This window comes from Paramormyrops kingsleyae, chromosome 2 (assembly GCF_048594095.1).
Source record: "Paramormyrops kingsleyae isolate MSU_618 chromosome 2, PKINGS_0.4, whole genome shotgun sequence".
Taxonomy (NCBI): Eukaryota; Metazoa; Chordata; class Actinopteri; order Osteoglossiformes; family Mormyridae; genus Paramormyrops; species Paramormyrops kingsleyae.
Window position 1 is genome coordinate 27,666,804 of NC_132798.1, and position 15,464 is coordinate 27,682,267.

The window sequence follows — 15,464 nt, forward strand, 5'->3', positions numbered from 1 at the left end:
TCACATTTCCATCACAATTTATACTCAAATAGTATATTTTGGATGATTGTAAATTCATTGTTTCCCTTTTTTAAACCGTATATCTACATCATTGACTTACCGAGTAGAAAAAGGCACTAGTGTATAAAAAAATATTGTCCAATTTGTTAAATATACCTAACCACATTTAAAGGTAGTTAAAAACAGCTATTTACTTTTACAAAGTGATTAACCCCATTTTGTTGTAAATACAGCTCTTCGTTTAAGATACATGGTTCTTCTCCATTAACTATCAGATCCTTCTTCAAAGCAGCCACATTTTCATACACATGTGATGACAGATTTTTTTTTTCAGAGCTGGGCGCAGCAGAATAATTTTAGTTGACAATCATCTGCCAAAGGTAATAATACTACTCGTACAACAAGTCACACCTATAGAGAGTCTGCCTTCTTTGGTTCTCACACATGCAGAAACATTTCTAGGACATTTAACTCAATTTCAGCTACGATTGAATGAAACGGGGGTGGGGGTGATAGCCGGCGGTGATGGTAGCCTAGGACACCATATTGGCTAGAAACTAGGTGCTGAGTATAGCCAAGCTAACTACAGCCCTGTCTCTCCCCCATGTGGAAGACATAGGGAAAGTTATTGTACCTTGGAGTTCTTGATGAAATTGACAAAGATCAGGGAAACAATAGGCACTGAACAGCATTATCACTCAATTTAAATGTTAAAATGTTAAAACCTGTAGTACAAGGCATACAGAAATATGCTGGTCACCTCAGGACTCTTAATCTGAAGTGCAATGGGCACAAACCATATAGTAATTAAGTGTAATATTTTGCTTCACACCAGAAATCAAATTATCTATCATATTTATTGCCTCCTTATAATCATACTGTATCTATCTATCTATCTATCTATCTATCTATCTATCTATCTATCTATCTATATCTATCTATCTATATAAATTATTCTGGTTATTATCTAAATTATATTGGTATTTTTTCAACCACCCATCCTTCGACTCCTACTTTAGGAGGTACCAGCTTACAGAAGGGGTAGTGTGCCCCTCCTCTTGGGGACCGTGACGAAACTATAGTGGGTGTAATTTGAATTCGAAGAACCGAATGGCTTTTCCATGTTTAGGAAACGAAGTGAGCTCAGTGTAATCTGCGAATTGAAGTTAGACACTTCCTTCTCCGTTCAAACAAGAAGAGTCCTCAATGCACTATAATCAAGAGAATTGTTAGAATTGCTGTGCACGCGGGCACAACACGCGACTTCTGAATGGAAGGGAACAGTCTAATACATTGGAATTATTAATACAACTGAAACTCATTTATGGGATTACAAATTTGTCAAAGGTATTATTATTATTATTATTGTTATTATTATTATTATTATTATTATAGTTTTAGAGGAGAAAACTTTAATATTTCATCTATAAAATAAATTATTTCTGTTTTTTTCCCAGAATGTGTTTTTCTCACCAATTAGAGTATTAGTTTGAAATGTAACTAGTGAGTCAACGTAAAACTATTGCAATTCTAAATACTGTATTTCTGTATAAATATTGAGAAAAAAGAGAGAATATATATAATCTGTTATGTGTTTCAATTAACTCTCATTCGCCCCTTACGAAGCATAAAGCATGTTTCATGATTTGCTTCACTATTTAATCCACTGTTTTCCAGTGAATCCTATATACTGTAGCTATCGGCTCATTAAAATCTCGTAAACGAAGATGCAGACGTTAATTTTTCTGGTCTTTGTTATGTGTTGAAATGGATTTGACACAATTTCTGTCACATCACCTGCTGACATTTTTCTGACTGAAAGAATTATCGGAATCGGAAAGCATTATTGGAACTCTGCTTTTGTTTTTACAGTGTTTTAGTTCATTGATATATAGAGCACTGTTAGTTTCAATTTCGTGGCAAAGGCTAGCAGATGCTCAATAAACTGTCTATATTTGACAATATCAAGCATATGTTTTATCTTTGCAAATGATCCCGTTCCTTAATTAAGTTAACCACTCCCATAAAATTATGCTGTCCATACCACACTTTAAAGCAGATATTCTTTTTTGAATGATGTGCAATATTCTTGTAACTAAAATACACTATAACGGTTTTCTTCAGACTATAAACATTCCCCAGTGTTGCTTTGCTTCTCTAGTTATCTTAGACGATGCTTCATGAACGCTTCTTTAAACAGAGAAGTTTTCTGGCATCTTTACATAGAGTATACATGTATGCAGTGCTTTTTGATTCAGTTCTTTGACCAAAGTTCTACTGCTCCTTCAAAGTGGATTTAAACTGTAAAGGGTCCTCTCTTCATCAGCCTCCCCCGGTTTGCCCCGATTCCTCCCACTTTGTTAGAAGGCACAGTCATGCTTGATAGTTGTCCAATAATCTTTTTTAAACTTAGTCATATTTTATACCCATCTGCTGATCTCCTAAAGGTTCCATGTTGCCCGTTGCTCAGTTTGTATTTGGATTCATACCATCTCATAAAGGAGGGTTACATGAGCTTTATTCTGGACTAATAATTGTTGAATCATAGCACAGGGGGAGGATAAATTAGTTGTAAGGCATCTGTTGGCTTTGCTGTTGCTGTTGTTATAACAAATAATTATTATAACTACCTAACTTTAAGAAGCTGTCTGGAAAATGGATAGATGCAGAAACTGCTTTTATAGTAGTAGTATATAATATGACTTTTTGAAACACTTATTGATGTATTATTTATGTCTTTTTTTTCAGACCAAGGATGTTATTTAACATAAAACATATCCTGTGGTGGTTATTTTATGTACACCAGACAGTAGATGGTAAGATATGAAATATATTCCAATCATGTATATTAGGTGTATTGTTTCAGGTTTAAGTTGACCTGGTTATTTTGACATGTATCCAGCATGAACTAAACTTCTGTGGCTGTATTTAAAAGAACAGTGATTAGGTCAGTCAAGTAAAAAAAAACTTAGTTACATGTAAAGATGGTGAAAGAACATACAATTACAGAAAATACTTGCTAAATATATAAGACTATGTGAATAACATTTGTACGTTAACTTTTTCTTTATCACTCACTTCAGGCACTTTTTTGGAACTGAACCCTATCAGCGGCTCTCTTTCGGGCAGGGTCGTCCTACCCTGTCACTTTAATGCTTTCCCCACCACTATGCCCATCATCAACAGCACTGGGAGGACAGAATACTTGCGCATCAAATGGACAAGGATGGAGGGTGATACCGAAAGTACAGTTCTGGTGGCACAGCAGGGGAAGATTAAAATTGCATATAGCTACAGGAAACGGATTTCAATCCCCAGCCACCCTGAGGACATTGGGGATGCCTCCCTGACGATAGTCAAACTGCGTGCTAGTGATGCAGGGCGATATCGCTGTGAAATCATGTATGGTGTTGAGGATAAGCAGGACACCGTTTCCTTGGATGTCAATGGTAAGAATGTTTATTTTTCTTTTAAGCAGTGTTTTATTTGAAAATGGCACTAAAGCAAGTATTATAAAATTCATGGGCTCCAAGATCAAATATATAATAGTCTTTTGTGGGCATCATTAGAACTATAAGGTGACATATTTTACTTTTTTGTGCGTAGATCAAAATTTCTACTTTGGCTATTTATCTTTTAGTACTGGATGTTTAAATGTGCACAACAGAAAGAAATCCTACAGAAACAGAGCAAACAGTACTCAAGTGCATCAATAACGCAGATTATCACAAGCCCACCTGAGGGTTATTTTGGTGTAAGTCTGTATTAATAAGAGGGTCTGTATTGATAAGAAGGTAGCATAGCAGCTCAGTTGGTGGCAGTTTAGTCCTGGACTTCCCAGTGGCAGGTTCACAATGATGGTGCTGTCATTCCCAACTTTCCTGTTCTCTCCTATAATACAAAAACGTGCAGTTATTGTAGGCCAACCAGTGGTCCTAAATTGTCTTTAGGGTTGGACTGGCATCCCATCTAGGGTGATCTGTGTGTTCTCAACTCTTTATCTACTAGATAAACAGTTATACTAGATGGAAAAAGATGGATAGATAAAGGATATCATAGGATAATGATATTACAACCTTATGCTATATACATAAAAAATAAGACAGACTAGTATAAAATATAGCTACTTCATGATGAGGCCAGAGGGTCTTTTTGAAGCTTCTGCAAAGACAGTGTTGCTTCACGTCACATCTTTAAAAATATGCATTGGATAATTTACAGAAAAGGCAGTACAAAACTAATGTGGATAGAAGCATTCAGTTGTAAAAAATACAGCATCTAAATAAAATTATGATTCAGCACCTACTGTAGTTTAAAACAGAAGTTTATAATCTTAATCATATGTAGAAACCATATCATTTCATTGTGCAATAACCCTCCACCTAAATAATATGTTCAGGCGATCAGAGGAGGACCAATGCATTTATTAAGGAAATAGTTACAGTAATTTTTATCCATGTTTGCTATCCTCATGTTCTTGAATAGCTTGAACAGCACTTTTCCCAGCCTCTTAATATCACAACCAGTAGACAAAGAATGTTAACAATCTGTGAACAATTCAATGAACCATGGACCCTCTTCATGTTCAGTATGAGATCTACTAGCCTCATTGTAAAGTAGTTGTAATAGTTTTAGCTAATGTGTCCAGTTGCGTTTAAATGATTGTGGTTCTATTTCAGGAATTCTGAAATAATGCCAGTTGTACATTTCAGAAATGCAGATTTTAATAAGAATGAGTAGCATTTGGTTTAGCTAACAACAGATTATTAAGGGAAAGGATGGCTCTAAATATCAATATGAGTTTTCTGTATTGTAATGGTGCTTTGGCAAACTGAGAGGTGTTGAAGAAAACTTGATAACACAAAACTCCATTTTTAGGTGACCCAACACCACTAATGCAGCATTCTACTTCTAACCATTATTTATAGAGAAGCCCCTTAAGGCCAAGTCAATGGCTGGTCAAAGATACATTGTACTGCAATGAAGTACAATGTAGAACTAGTGGCACCCATTCATCCAGCTGTCTCCTATAGTTCCATGTCAAATAAAGTCAGTGACCCTGGAGCAATAAGCATAGGGCCTGAGACAAGGGACGCCTTGGATGGGATGTCAGCCAATCAGAGGACACACACACAAACTAATATAAAATTGACCGATTGACTTAAATGTTCATTTTTGAAATATGTGAGGAAGCCAGAATACCCAGACAAAATCCACATAAATGTGGGGCAGAACATGTAAACATCAGACACGCACCAGGCAGGTTTCATACTCCCAGCTCTGGAAGTGTGAGTTTGCAATGCTAACAAAAAAAAAAAAAAACACTGTGCCACTCAAACCAGACTCATCACTCTCACAATGCAATGTGCATCACGTTACATTTTTTAATTTGCCTGACACTTACACCACAAGCATTCACCTGTCAAGGACCCCATCCAGATACAAGTACTGCTAAACTAAGCAGATAGTTGTTAAAGAGGAATGCAAATTCTGCTTAACAACCTTGAATCCTAAGCTAAAGATATCTTTGGATTTTGTACAGGTGTTGTGTTTCACTACCGGGCAAACACCAGCAGGTATAGTATGAATTATGATCAGGCTGTAAAAACTTGCCAGTCTATTGGAGCCTCAATTGCCACGTTTGCCCAGCTAAAATCAGCCTATGAAGATGGTTTTGACCACTGTGATGCTGGCTGGATTGCAGACCAGACAGTGAGGTAAGATATTTCTGTTCATATAGTCTGTACTATAACAAGGTGTACAGTCTGTGATTTGGTTTAACAATATTTTGCAGCAATTTATTACTTAATTTTAGCAATTTTTTAACAAAAAACAATAATTTTTGGCTAGACTGTGAGTGTCTTTGGTCTTTTGATTAAAGAAAATTAACTAAATATTTCTGATCTTCCATTAAGATATCCAATCACAAAACCCAGGGCTGGTTGCTATGGAGATAAAATGGGAAAACCTGGTGTCAGAACATATGGAGTTCGAGACCCTAAAGAGACGTATGATGTATATTGCTATGTGGACAAACTCGAAGGTGAGAAAAGTCTTGATTACACAAGCCGGAGAAGCAGGTGTGAAAAGTCAAATGGAACTAAATAAATAATTTTGAATATCAAAGTGATAAAGAGGTGCCTCATTTACCTGCATGAAGTTGGCCCCCCATATGTTTCAGATTTCAACCAAACTGGTCTCAATCGTGTGTGCTGCGTTTGTGCTGGTTTGTGCCGTTAAAACTATCCTTTGTGCTGCTTTAGTTTCCGAGATATTAATGTTTGTTTACATGGTCACGTGACACCAGCATGAAGTCAGCCCCGCATTTGTTTCTGATTTCCACCAAACCGATCGCAATCGTATGTACTGCGTTTGTGCTGGTTTGTGCCCTTAAAACTGTCTTTTGTGCTGCTTTAGTTTCTGAGATATTAATGTTTGAAATGTTGTCCCCCCTCCCATTTGCGTCTGATTTCGACCAAACCGATCGCAATAGTTTGTGCCGTTTGAAAGTTGTCTGTATTGTTATTTTTCTGAGTTATATTTCTTAGTTTATGCCTTAACGTGATCACTGTATAGTGCTCAAGCTCATGTTTCTCATGTTAACAGAAGGTGGAGCGTTTGATGACTCCGCGACAAAGCTGCACGTACTTAGTCAGCCCCGCCAGCCAGATAACACATTTCAAGATCATGCTGAATAAATTCAGGTTCTCAGCGGCTAACACCCATATGCGTTTCATACGTAGCACTTTGTATTCATTTTATGCTGCTATTTAATAAGTGGGCGCTGTATTTTCACGTAAGCAATGCCATTTTAGAAATTGGGCATTGGGTTATTGGGAAATTGGGTTATTATTTTTGAGGTCTATACCTGTTCATTAACTATACACACTGTTGGAGTCAGAGCTCCGCCGGGTCCGTTGATGAGAAGAGATTCACAGCACAGTCGAGGAGTAGTTGCAAGTCACAGTTTATTCTCTAACAGATTGCAATCTGGGAGCAACTATCCGTCATACAATCAGCATGTACAAGAAGATGCTCAAACCCTCGGTGTCAGGTCTGGCCCTCTTATTGGCCTTCTGGTGTGCTGCCCCCCTTCTCGGTGCTTTCCACCTACGTGACCACAACATATTTTGACTTTTGTTCCGATTAGTCAGTGTGTGCATGTTTTCCCCCTTTTTGTTAAGCATAAGCGAAAATAAGTGTCCGTTGTAAGATGGGTTCCTGTTTTTCCTGCTATCTCGCGCATGGTCGTCCTGACCTGCTGGCGTGCTGTCAGTTCCTGATCTTTCCAAACTGCATGGTGAGATCACCCCATCCTGCCGGCCTAACATCGGTTCCCATGTCCACTGTCTACATTATGTTAGATACTACTCTATTAGCTACGTTCTTAATAGATATTATATGATTAACCCCTATTAGCTACATTGTTATAAAATTAGTAAGTGATTATATGCTTAACCAAATTAGTAAGTGATTATATGCTTAACCCCTCAACACACATACATACATACGTATTCATACATAGACAAACATATTTTCGCTATATTTTTACAAAGACAGTAAAACTTCATTATTGGACATTTTTATGTAATCGCCATGTGCAAGAAGTAAGAGGGTCCATGGGAAGGTAAAGACATCAAATACACAGTGCAGGCAAAATGACAAGAGTTTATTATACATTGTTATACAGTATTAAGCATTAACTGGTCGCGTTTGGTGCTGGGGTGTTCACTACCTTGTAGCAAAACGCTATGTACGTCTGCATATAATTTAGGGTTCTGTGATGTGCTTGTGATGTAAATGGCACACAATCACTTTTGACACTGCAAGAGCCACTTTCCATACTGTTGTTTTGCTTTTTCACTCCCAAATTACACATTCCTAAGAATCTTTACATCTCAAGGAATCGTATTGTGTTGTGATGAGTTGGTAGAACAGATGATAACCTGGGTCAAGCCTGCACGTAACGAGGCAGTATGTAACTGACGGTCATTTGTGAAAATATCTAGCATGATCCTAAAATGCAGTATCTGGCTGGCGGGGCTGACTAAGTCTACGTGCAGCTTTGTCGCGTAGTCATCAAACGCTCCACTTTCCGTTAACATGAGAAACACAAGCCTGAGCACTATACGGCGATCACGTAAAGGCATAAACTAAGAGATATAACTCAGAAAAATAACAATACAGACAACTTTCAAACGGCACAAACTATTGCGATCGGTTTGGTCGAAATCAGACGCAAATGGGAGGGGGGACAACATTTCAAACATTGATATCTCAGAAACTAAAGCAGCACAAAAGACAGTTTTAACGGCACAAACCAACACAAACGCAGTACATACGATTGCGATCGGTTTGGTGGAAATCAGACACGCTGGTGTCACGTGACCATGTAAACAAACATTAATATCTCGGAAACTAAAGCAGCACAAAGGATAGTTTTAACGGCACAAACCAGCACAAACGCAGCACACACGATTGCGATCGGTCTGGTGGAAATATGACGCAAATGGGGGGGGCAACTTCACGCTGATGACGTTACCATGTAAACACACATTTATATCTCAGAAACTAAAACAGCACAAACAAAAATTTTAACGGCACAATCCGGCACAAACGCGGCACATACGATTGAGACCAGTTTGGTTGAAATCTGAAACACATGGGGGGCAACTTCATGCAGGTGCCTCACCTCCATTGAAAGTGCTAAAATGTTAACAGATGAACATGTTTCAAAATAATTATACTCATTTCATTAAAAAATCATATTGAAAAATAATTACTTTGTTTTACTGCTCTGCCTTGTTCCACGAACTGCCTGCAAGAGGCCTCAGGCACTGCTGTGATCCTGTACTGGACAAGCTCTTGGAAAAGTTTTAGAAAGATACATTTTATTGGTCAACAAATTTTCACATTATTTTTGTCACACAAATCAAAAAATCCATAAATTATTTGTAATCTTTGTTTACATTGATATATAACTTCTAAAAGCCAAGAATCGTTTTAGCTTGCACAGGTATTTACTGTTACTCATGTTGTGCTGTTTATAATTGTGTTTATGAGATTTTTGTTCCTGGCCGATGTCTTGCCAAAACACTAAAACATAATTTCATTATTTGCATAATAATAACAACATATTCTGGGTTAATTGCAAAGTGCACAATGTGTGTCAGTTTATCCAAAAATATTTGCAGTGGTACAACTTTCTGATGGCTTGGTCAACATCCCAGCGTCTGTGTGTGTGTATGTCTGTATATATACATATGTATATTTCATATCACACAATTACACAAGACCATATGATCATCTAACTGAGTTATTTACAAGGCAGTAGACAAAATGTCGATTTCGTGAATGACAAAAAAATGCAGCGAGGCAGATTGGTAACATTTAATTGCCCATGGTGCAAGGCAGAGTGCCACATACTTTTGGCTTCCTAGATGCGATACTGGCTCTGAATGCTCCGGTGCTGGTTAAGTGCTTATGAAGATGGACTGATTGAGACGTTTCTTTTGCATGTTGTCAAGACAACAGATTTCATTATGGCAATCGCCTCATTATCATTACTCAGGAGCAGCCTATACAGTATGTTTGGCATTCCATTACCAAATGTATCTGTTTAGTAGATACATTTGAGAGAGCAGGGTCAGCTAGTCCTTGGAGCATACAGTATCAAGGGCCCAATGGTAATATCATTCTATAAACCATTAGGGACAACATCCTAATCCATTGAGTTACACACCACCTCTATGTGAAATATTTTAGAGATGTATTAATATTTTAGAGTAATTTAGATGAAGCACTTGGCTATTCAACTGTTATATATGTTTGTATCTCCAGGTGAGGTTTTTTACGCACCTGTCAATTACAAGATGACCCTAGAAGAGGCTAAAGAGGAGTGCAAACGGAGGAATGCTGTCCTGGCCTCCCCCGGTCAGCTCCATGCAGCCTGGCGTCAGGGTCTGGACAGATGCGACTATGGATGGCTGTCTGACGGAAGTGCCAGATACCCAGTTTCTAAACGCAAGTCCCAGTGTGGAGGTGGCCTTCTGGGAGTAAGGACCATGTACCGTTATCATAACCAGACAGGCTTTCCTAGCCACAACTTAAAACTAGGGGCCTACTGCTTTAAAGGTAACTCAGCTTTAAAAGTCATATGTTAATGATTCATATGTAAATTCAGAAAGAATATGACATACATATACCAAGTTACATGTTTTCTGTCCACTAGTCATGATTATATTCATTACACATCATTGTTTTTCAGGATTTATGTTTTTGTTCTGCACTTATATGTTATGCACTGTAGGCAGTGGTGGCTTAATGGTTAGGGAAGTGCACTTGTAATTGAAAGATTGCAGGTTTCAATCCCTGACCAGCAAGGTACCACCCCCAAGCACTGTTCCCTGGGTGCTGAATTAGCTGCCTCCTGCTATGTCACATTGTCACATATTGGTTAAATGCAATGAACACATTTCGTTGTGGTGTGAACAATGACAATTAATCACTAAATCTTAACATAACTGAAATATTATGCTAAGGAAGACAGAAATGCTAGTATGCCTTAAAAGAGCTTATGTTTTGATGTAAATAATGACAGTCTGCAGAACTTGAGTACAGTGTCATTCCCTCTAATGTTGTAGTAGTGTTTCATAATACAAATAAAAGATTCTTATAACCATATGCTTATGGCCTATAGAGATCATTATTGATCATTAGCATTGTTAAGCTCTGACTTGGCTTATTTAGCCAAGTCAGCAAAGAAGAAGTACAGTGGTACCTCAGTACTCTAACTCATTAGAACTCAAATTTCTTAAAAGTTGAACCAACCAGTTCGAAAAAAAAAATGACCTAGAACTCGATCTGAATCTCAGAAGTCGAACCGTGAATGCCAACCTAAGATAACTTGTACGCGCAGGGAAATGAGTCACGCGGCACATCTCTCAGAGGAAACAAAGGTTAACGCTTCAGTCTCAGCATCAGCATTTGCTGTGATAGCATCGTTTGTTGAATATAGTGCTTTTTTATTGAAAATATCAGGTAATACACTGTACTTTATATCATTTTGGTAGCCATTGCTCACCAAAAAGTTATGCAATAGTTGTACAAATGTTACAACCTAAATGTTTATGATTTACCAACAAATTAACAAATACAGAGTAATAATAAAAGCAAACAATGGACCACATGGCTACACTATCTAAATTTTTGAAATGTCTTGCTTTTGTTCCTACATTAAATACAAACTCTTAGTATGACTCAAGGTAGTAGTGCTGTGTCTGGGTTTATGAAAAAGGTGTCATTGGCTTTTTTTTTTTTATTTACACATTGTTCTGAAACATCTATTTTCTTACTTTACAAATTACTGTTTTGATAAATGTGCTTAGATGTGTTTAGTACAGTATATGCTCTTCTTCTTTTATCCTGTTCATTTTCTGTTTAAATGCTAAAAAAAACATATTTAGGTGTAATTTTTTGGGGCCGGGAACCAATTAATTGGGGATTCCAACCCGAGTTCTGAACGGATTAAGTTCGAGTTCTGAGGTACCACTGAACTTTGTATAGGTGCATGTGTAGTATGTAGTATAAGTAAGTAGTTTTTATAAACATTGTACATTATTTCTTTATTTTTTTACATCTAGGTAAAATACCTGCAAACCAAATAACTTGGGTTGATGTTGCTGTGAAAAGTAAAACAACAGCTTCACAAAGGCTGGGAGGGTCATCTGCCAAGCTGTCTGCATCTTCAATTTTTGTGGACAGGACCTCTTCTAAACCAACTTCTAAACCAGCTATACCGAAGGACACAAAAGACATAAAGTATGAAGAATTTCCCAAAGCAGAACATGTCAGATTGTCAACATCGGAGCTCGGGTTTACTTTTATTCCTGATACAACTCGAGCCAGGATCTCCTCCCATGTTTCTGAAGATGGAGCTGAGGATTTACAACCAGACACGTCTGAGGTTCTCACAGAGCCACCTTCTATGTTTTCAACAAGCATGGCTATTCCACGCCAGACAGTGACAGACAGCATTATTCGTGGATCTCCCACAGCAGCTTCATTCCAAACTGGAAAATACAGTGAATTCACAATGGCACCCCTGTTTGAAGATTTTTTTCCACAGAATCAGGTAGAGTCATTCCCCAGGGGTGACTTATTTACCCTCTGGCAATACTATCCTTCTACACCTCAAGAAGAAACCGCAACAACTGAGGCTCAAAAATTGCAGACACCTGTAACCACTAAGACATATCCCATTGAAATGACAGAGAGAACTACTGTCTTTGCTAAAACCGAAAGAGTTATGGGTGTTACAAATCGCTTCACTGAAGAATCTACTACAGGGATCCACACAGCCACAGCAGATATGATAAAAGCTATGGACCTGGAAACTAAGATTAATGAAGGGACCGGTGTCTACAGTGGAGATATGCTAACAACAGCCTTACCAAAGATTGAAGGAACCATGAAAGAGCAGCCGCAATCTGGTATGGCTGGCTTTTCTTTTTATATAGTACTTGTTAGATGATTTTAGTTCATTTGGTGGACAAGATCAAAGGACAAAGTAGTCTGTATGTTTGTAGAATAAAGGTTGTATAAACTGAGAGGTTTTATAATTTGAAGTAATATGTGAGCTGTACATGCATTTACATCAAATCAGTTAGAAACTAAACAACATGTTTTTGTTTATAAAGGGGGTTTATAATGAGTGGAAACATTGAATTCTTAGTCTGAGAAGGATTCAGTACAAAATTACAGCATATAAAGTATCATGTAATATTTTGTGATTTCTAATGTTCAGTACAGGAAGAGTCCAAGATCTTGCAGATTTTGGCTAAAATACTGTTATATTATAGTGTTCTGATGTACCCACACCCCTAGATATTACAACCCATCATTTGGTGCACATTATATACAAAATAATGGATAAAATAATATAAAAAATTTTAAAATAATTAATGAAATAATGAGTTGGACCACTGCCTTCATAACACCTCCAATATTTATTAGAATTCTGATATAGATCTGTATAACTATATAATGGAATATTGGGTCAACCTTCAAGAAGAAAAACCTTCTGGTTGACAAGTACAGTGTGCTCTATACTCCAGAATTTCTATAAAAGTTCAATCATCTTGAGATCTGGTGATTATGAAGGCCATAGAAGGTTTTTAACTTTATCCTACTGTTTACGAAACCACTGTTGGAGTACGGGGAAACCAAGAGGGAGCAGAGTTTGCACCATAGGGTGCATCTGGTCTTGAAAAACATCCTCCAGTTCCATTTGCTATAGTAATTAGACCACATTTTTTTCAGTTCTTCAGGGGTGCATGTTTTTTGCTCCTTAACCTAGGGTTTGCATCTTTGTGCGTTGGACTTGAATACAAGCAGTTTCTGAAGAGCAGCCCTGCTATACATTACAGATTTGTGATGGTCACAACATATTTTTAGTTGTCAGTAAGACAAGGAGATCCCAACTCAGTTCTTTGGTTAGAATTGTCTTTGGTAGGGTTTAGCAATTATCCTCTTAAGTGGCCTTCTATTTCTGTCAGTGAACTTGCAGCTAATTTTTCTCTTTGAGAATGCAGTTTGCTTTTTTGACACATGCTGGCATGATTTTTAAGACTGTTCCATCTGTTAATTTAACAGCTTTTGTGACCCATGCACGTGCAGTTTGAGCATTAGTTACTTGTCTAACTCCATTAATTTAACCTCGTGTTGCTTTGAAAAAGTCACAGATCAATGTGTTGATAGTTTTTATCTTACACATACTACCAATTGACATTCCATCTAATATGACTCCCTTCTGTAGCTACTTTTATAAGTGTGATTTATTACTTTGGCTTTAAAGGCCTTTTTCATGTATGGTTTCTGTTGTTCACCACCTGTATATCACCTTGATTTTATTAATATAATTATTCCAAATTTGCACTTATGAATATATGTAATAAGATTTGAATAAGTTGCAAATACATCATAACTGTAGTTTCTACTACAGATGTTTTCTTTCATTTTAATATAATATCAGAAATTGAGTTCAATAGCTGTGATTCCTGCATAAGACATAAATTACTTATGCTATAGCAGCATGTTTTTATTTATTATATTAGCTTAGTTCTTACATTTTATAACATCTAACTTAAAATGTAGGGCTAAGCATACATCTAATTATATTCAACTTAAGCAACCTGCATAATGTAGTTTCAGATTTAAATCTGGTGGATAGACTAGTGATATTTGAAGTTGTGGCTGTCCAGGGTCCTGAAATAAATTATATTTAAATTTTGTTCCAGTGCCTTACATAGACAGTTGTGGATGGATCAGGTAAATGGTCAGACATATATGGGCGTCATCTTAGTTTTGTGGTCAGCACTGTTCCCTCACAACTCCTGGGTTGGTGTTCCACTCCTATCCCTGCTCTTTGTGTTTGCACCTAGCGCTTCCAAAAACTATGGACTTTACTAATATGAAATATATTCTTCTGTGGAGTAGTGTAGTGCATTCATATCATACAGTACATGCTGCATCATTTGTGTTGTTAGGGAGAACATTATGTTTTATATATATATATATATATATATATACATACAAAATTAAATAGTTAAAATGACAAAATTTCAGATGTTTAAAATTGTTAAATCACCATATTCTTACTTCCATTAGGGTTAATTAAGGTATATGAGTAATTCAACCAGTTCTGAAGGTTAAGAATGCTTGATAGTGGTGGCTTCAAATGATATCTGTATGACCACAAAGAACCATTCGTTTCAATAACTGGTAATTGGTTTCTGAACTAAGAGTGCTGTACATTACAGCAAGCTAACGCAAAACAAAAAAATCTGTGCCGTTAAGACATGCTAATTTCTGTAACCACAGCAGCTTTGGGAATTTAAGACAATAACGCTAAACTAGCTAACACTATATGTACAAATGGACATAGAATTTACTAGGCTGACCAAACTTACTTTCAGTTTACAGGAAAACGATGGGTGGACTCACAATAGGGATTTATGTAGTGAACTTGCGAAGCAGGCTGAAAAGCTGTGCAGCCGTTTGCATTGCTATGAACATGCAGAATCGCGGCAAAATGTCTGGCTTGTTGCTTCAGCCAATCAGAGTGGCGTTCACTGTTTGAATCTTTTGGTTGGTCCTTGACCTTCTGCTGTGGCCATCATTGCCTCTCTTGTGCATCGACCGGGAATGACTGTCATGGCGTCACTTTTAAGGGTGGATATCAGCTATCATGAAATTATTTTTGGAACTCTAATTTCCCACAAATTGCATTTCCTAATAAATAATCAAATATATGGATAAATACATATATGAATAAACAAATAAGTTGATTAATTGAAATAAATAAACCAGTTAAAGAAAAACAGGAACAAAAAATCCCCATACTGAATAAATCAATAGGCTAAAACATAATAAATCATGTTTATAAATAATCTGTATTCACATGT

At 37.0% G+C, this 15,464-nt stretch overlaps 1 protein-coding gene across 1 annotated transcript in view; it reads left to right on the forward strand.

Moving 5' to 3' along the window:
- Positions 1 to 1,140: 1,140 nt before the first annotated feature.
- Positions 1,141 to 15,464, forward strand: part of vcana (versican a) — an 89,766-nt gene continuing 75,442 nt past the window's right edge. Inside the window, exons 1-7 of the mRNA XM_023824050.2 lie at positions 1,141 to 1,347; positions 2,749 to 2,816; positions 3,084 to 3,449; positions 5,543 to 5,717; positions 5,916 to 6,043; positions 9,841 to 10,134; positions 11,643 to 12,491. Of these exons, the coding sequence (XP_023679818.2) occupies positions 1,325 to 1,347; positions 2,749 to 2,816; positions 3,084 to 3,449; positions 5,543 to 5,717; positions 5,916 to 6,043; positions 9,841 to 10,134; positions 11,643 to 12,491 (1,903 nt within the window). The 5' untranslated portion in view covers positions 1,141 to 1,324. The remainder of the gene's footprint in view (positions 1,348 to 2,748; positions 2,817 to 3,083; positions 3,450 to 5,542; positions 5,718 to 5,915; positions 6,044 to 9,840; positions 10,135 to 11,642; positions 12,492 to 15,464) is intronic.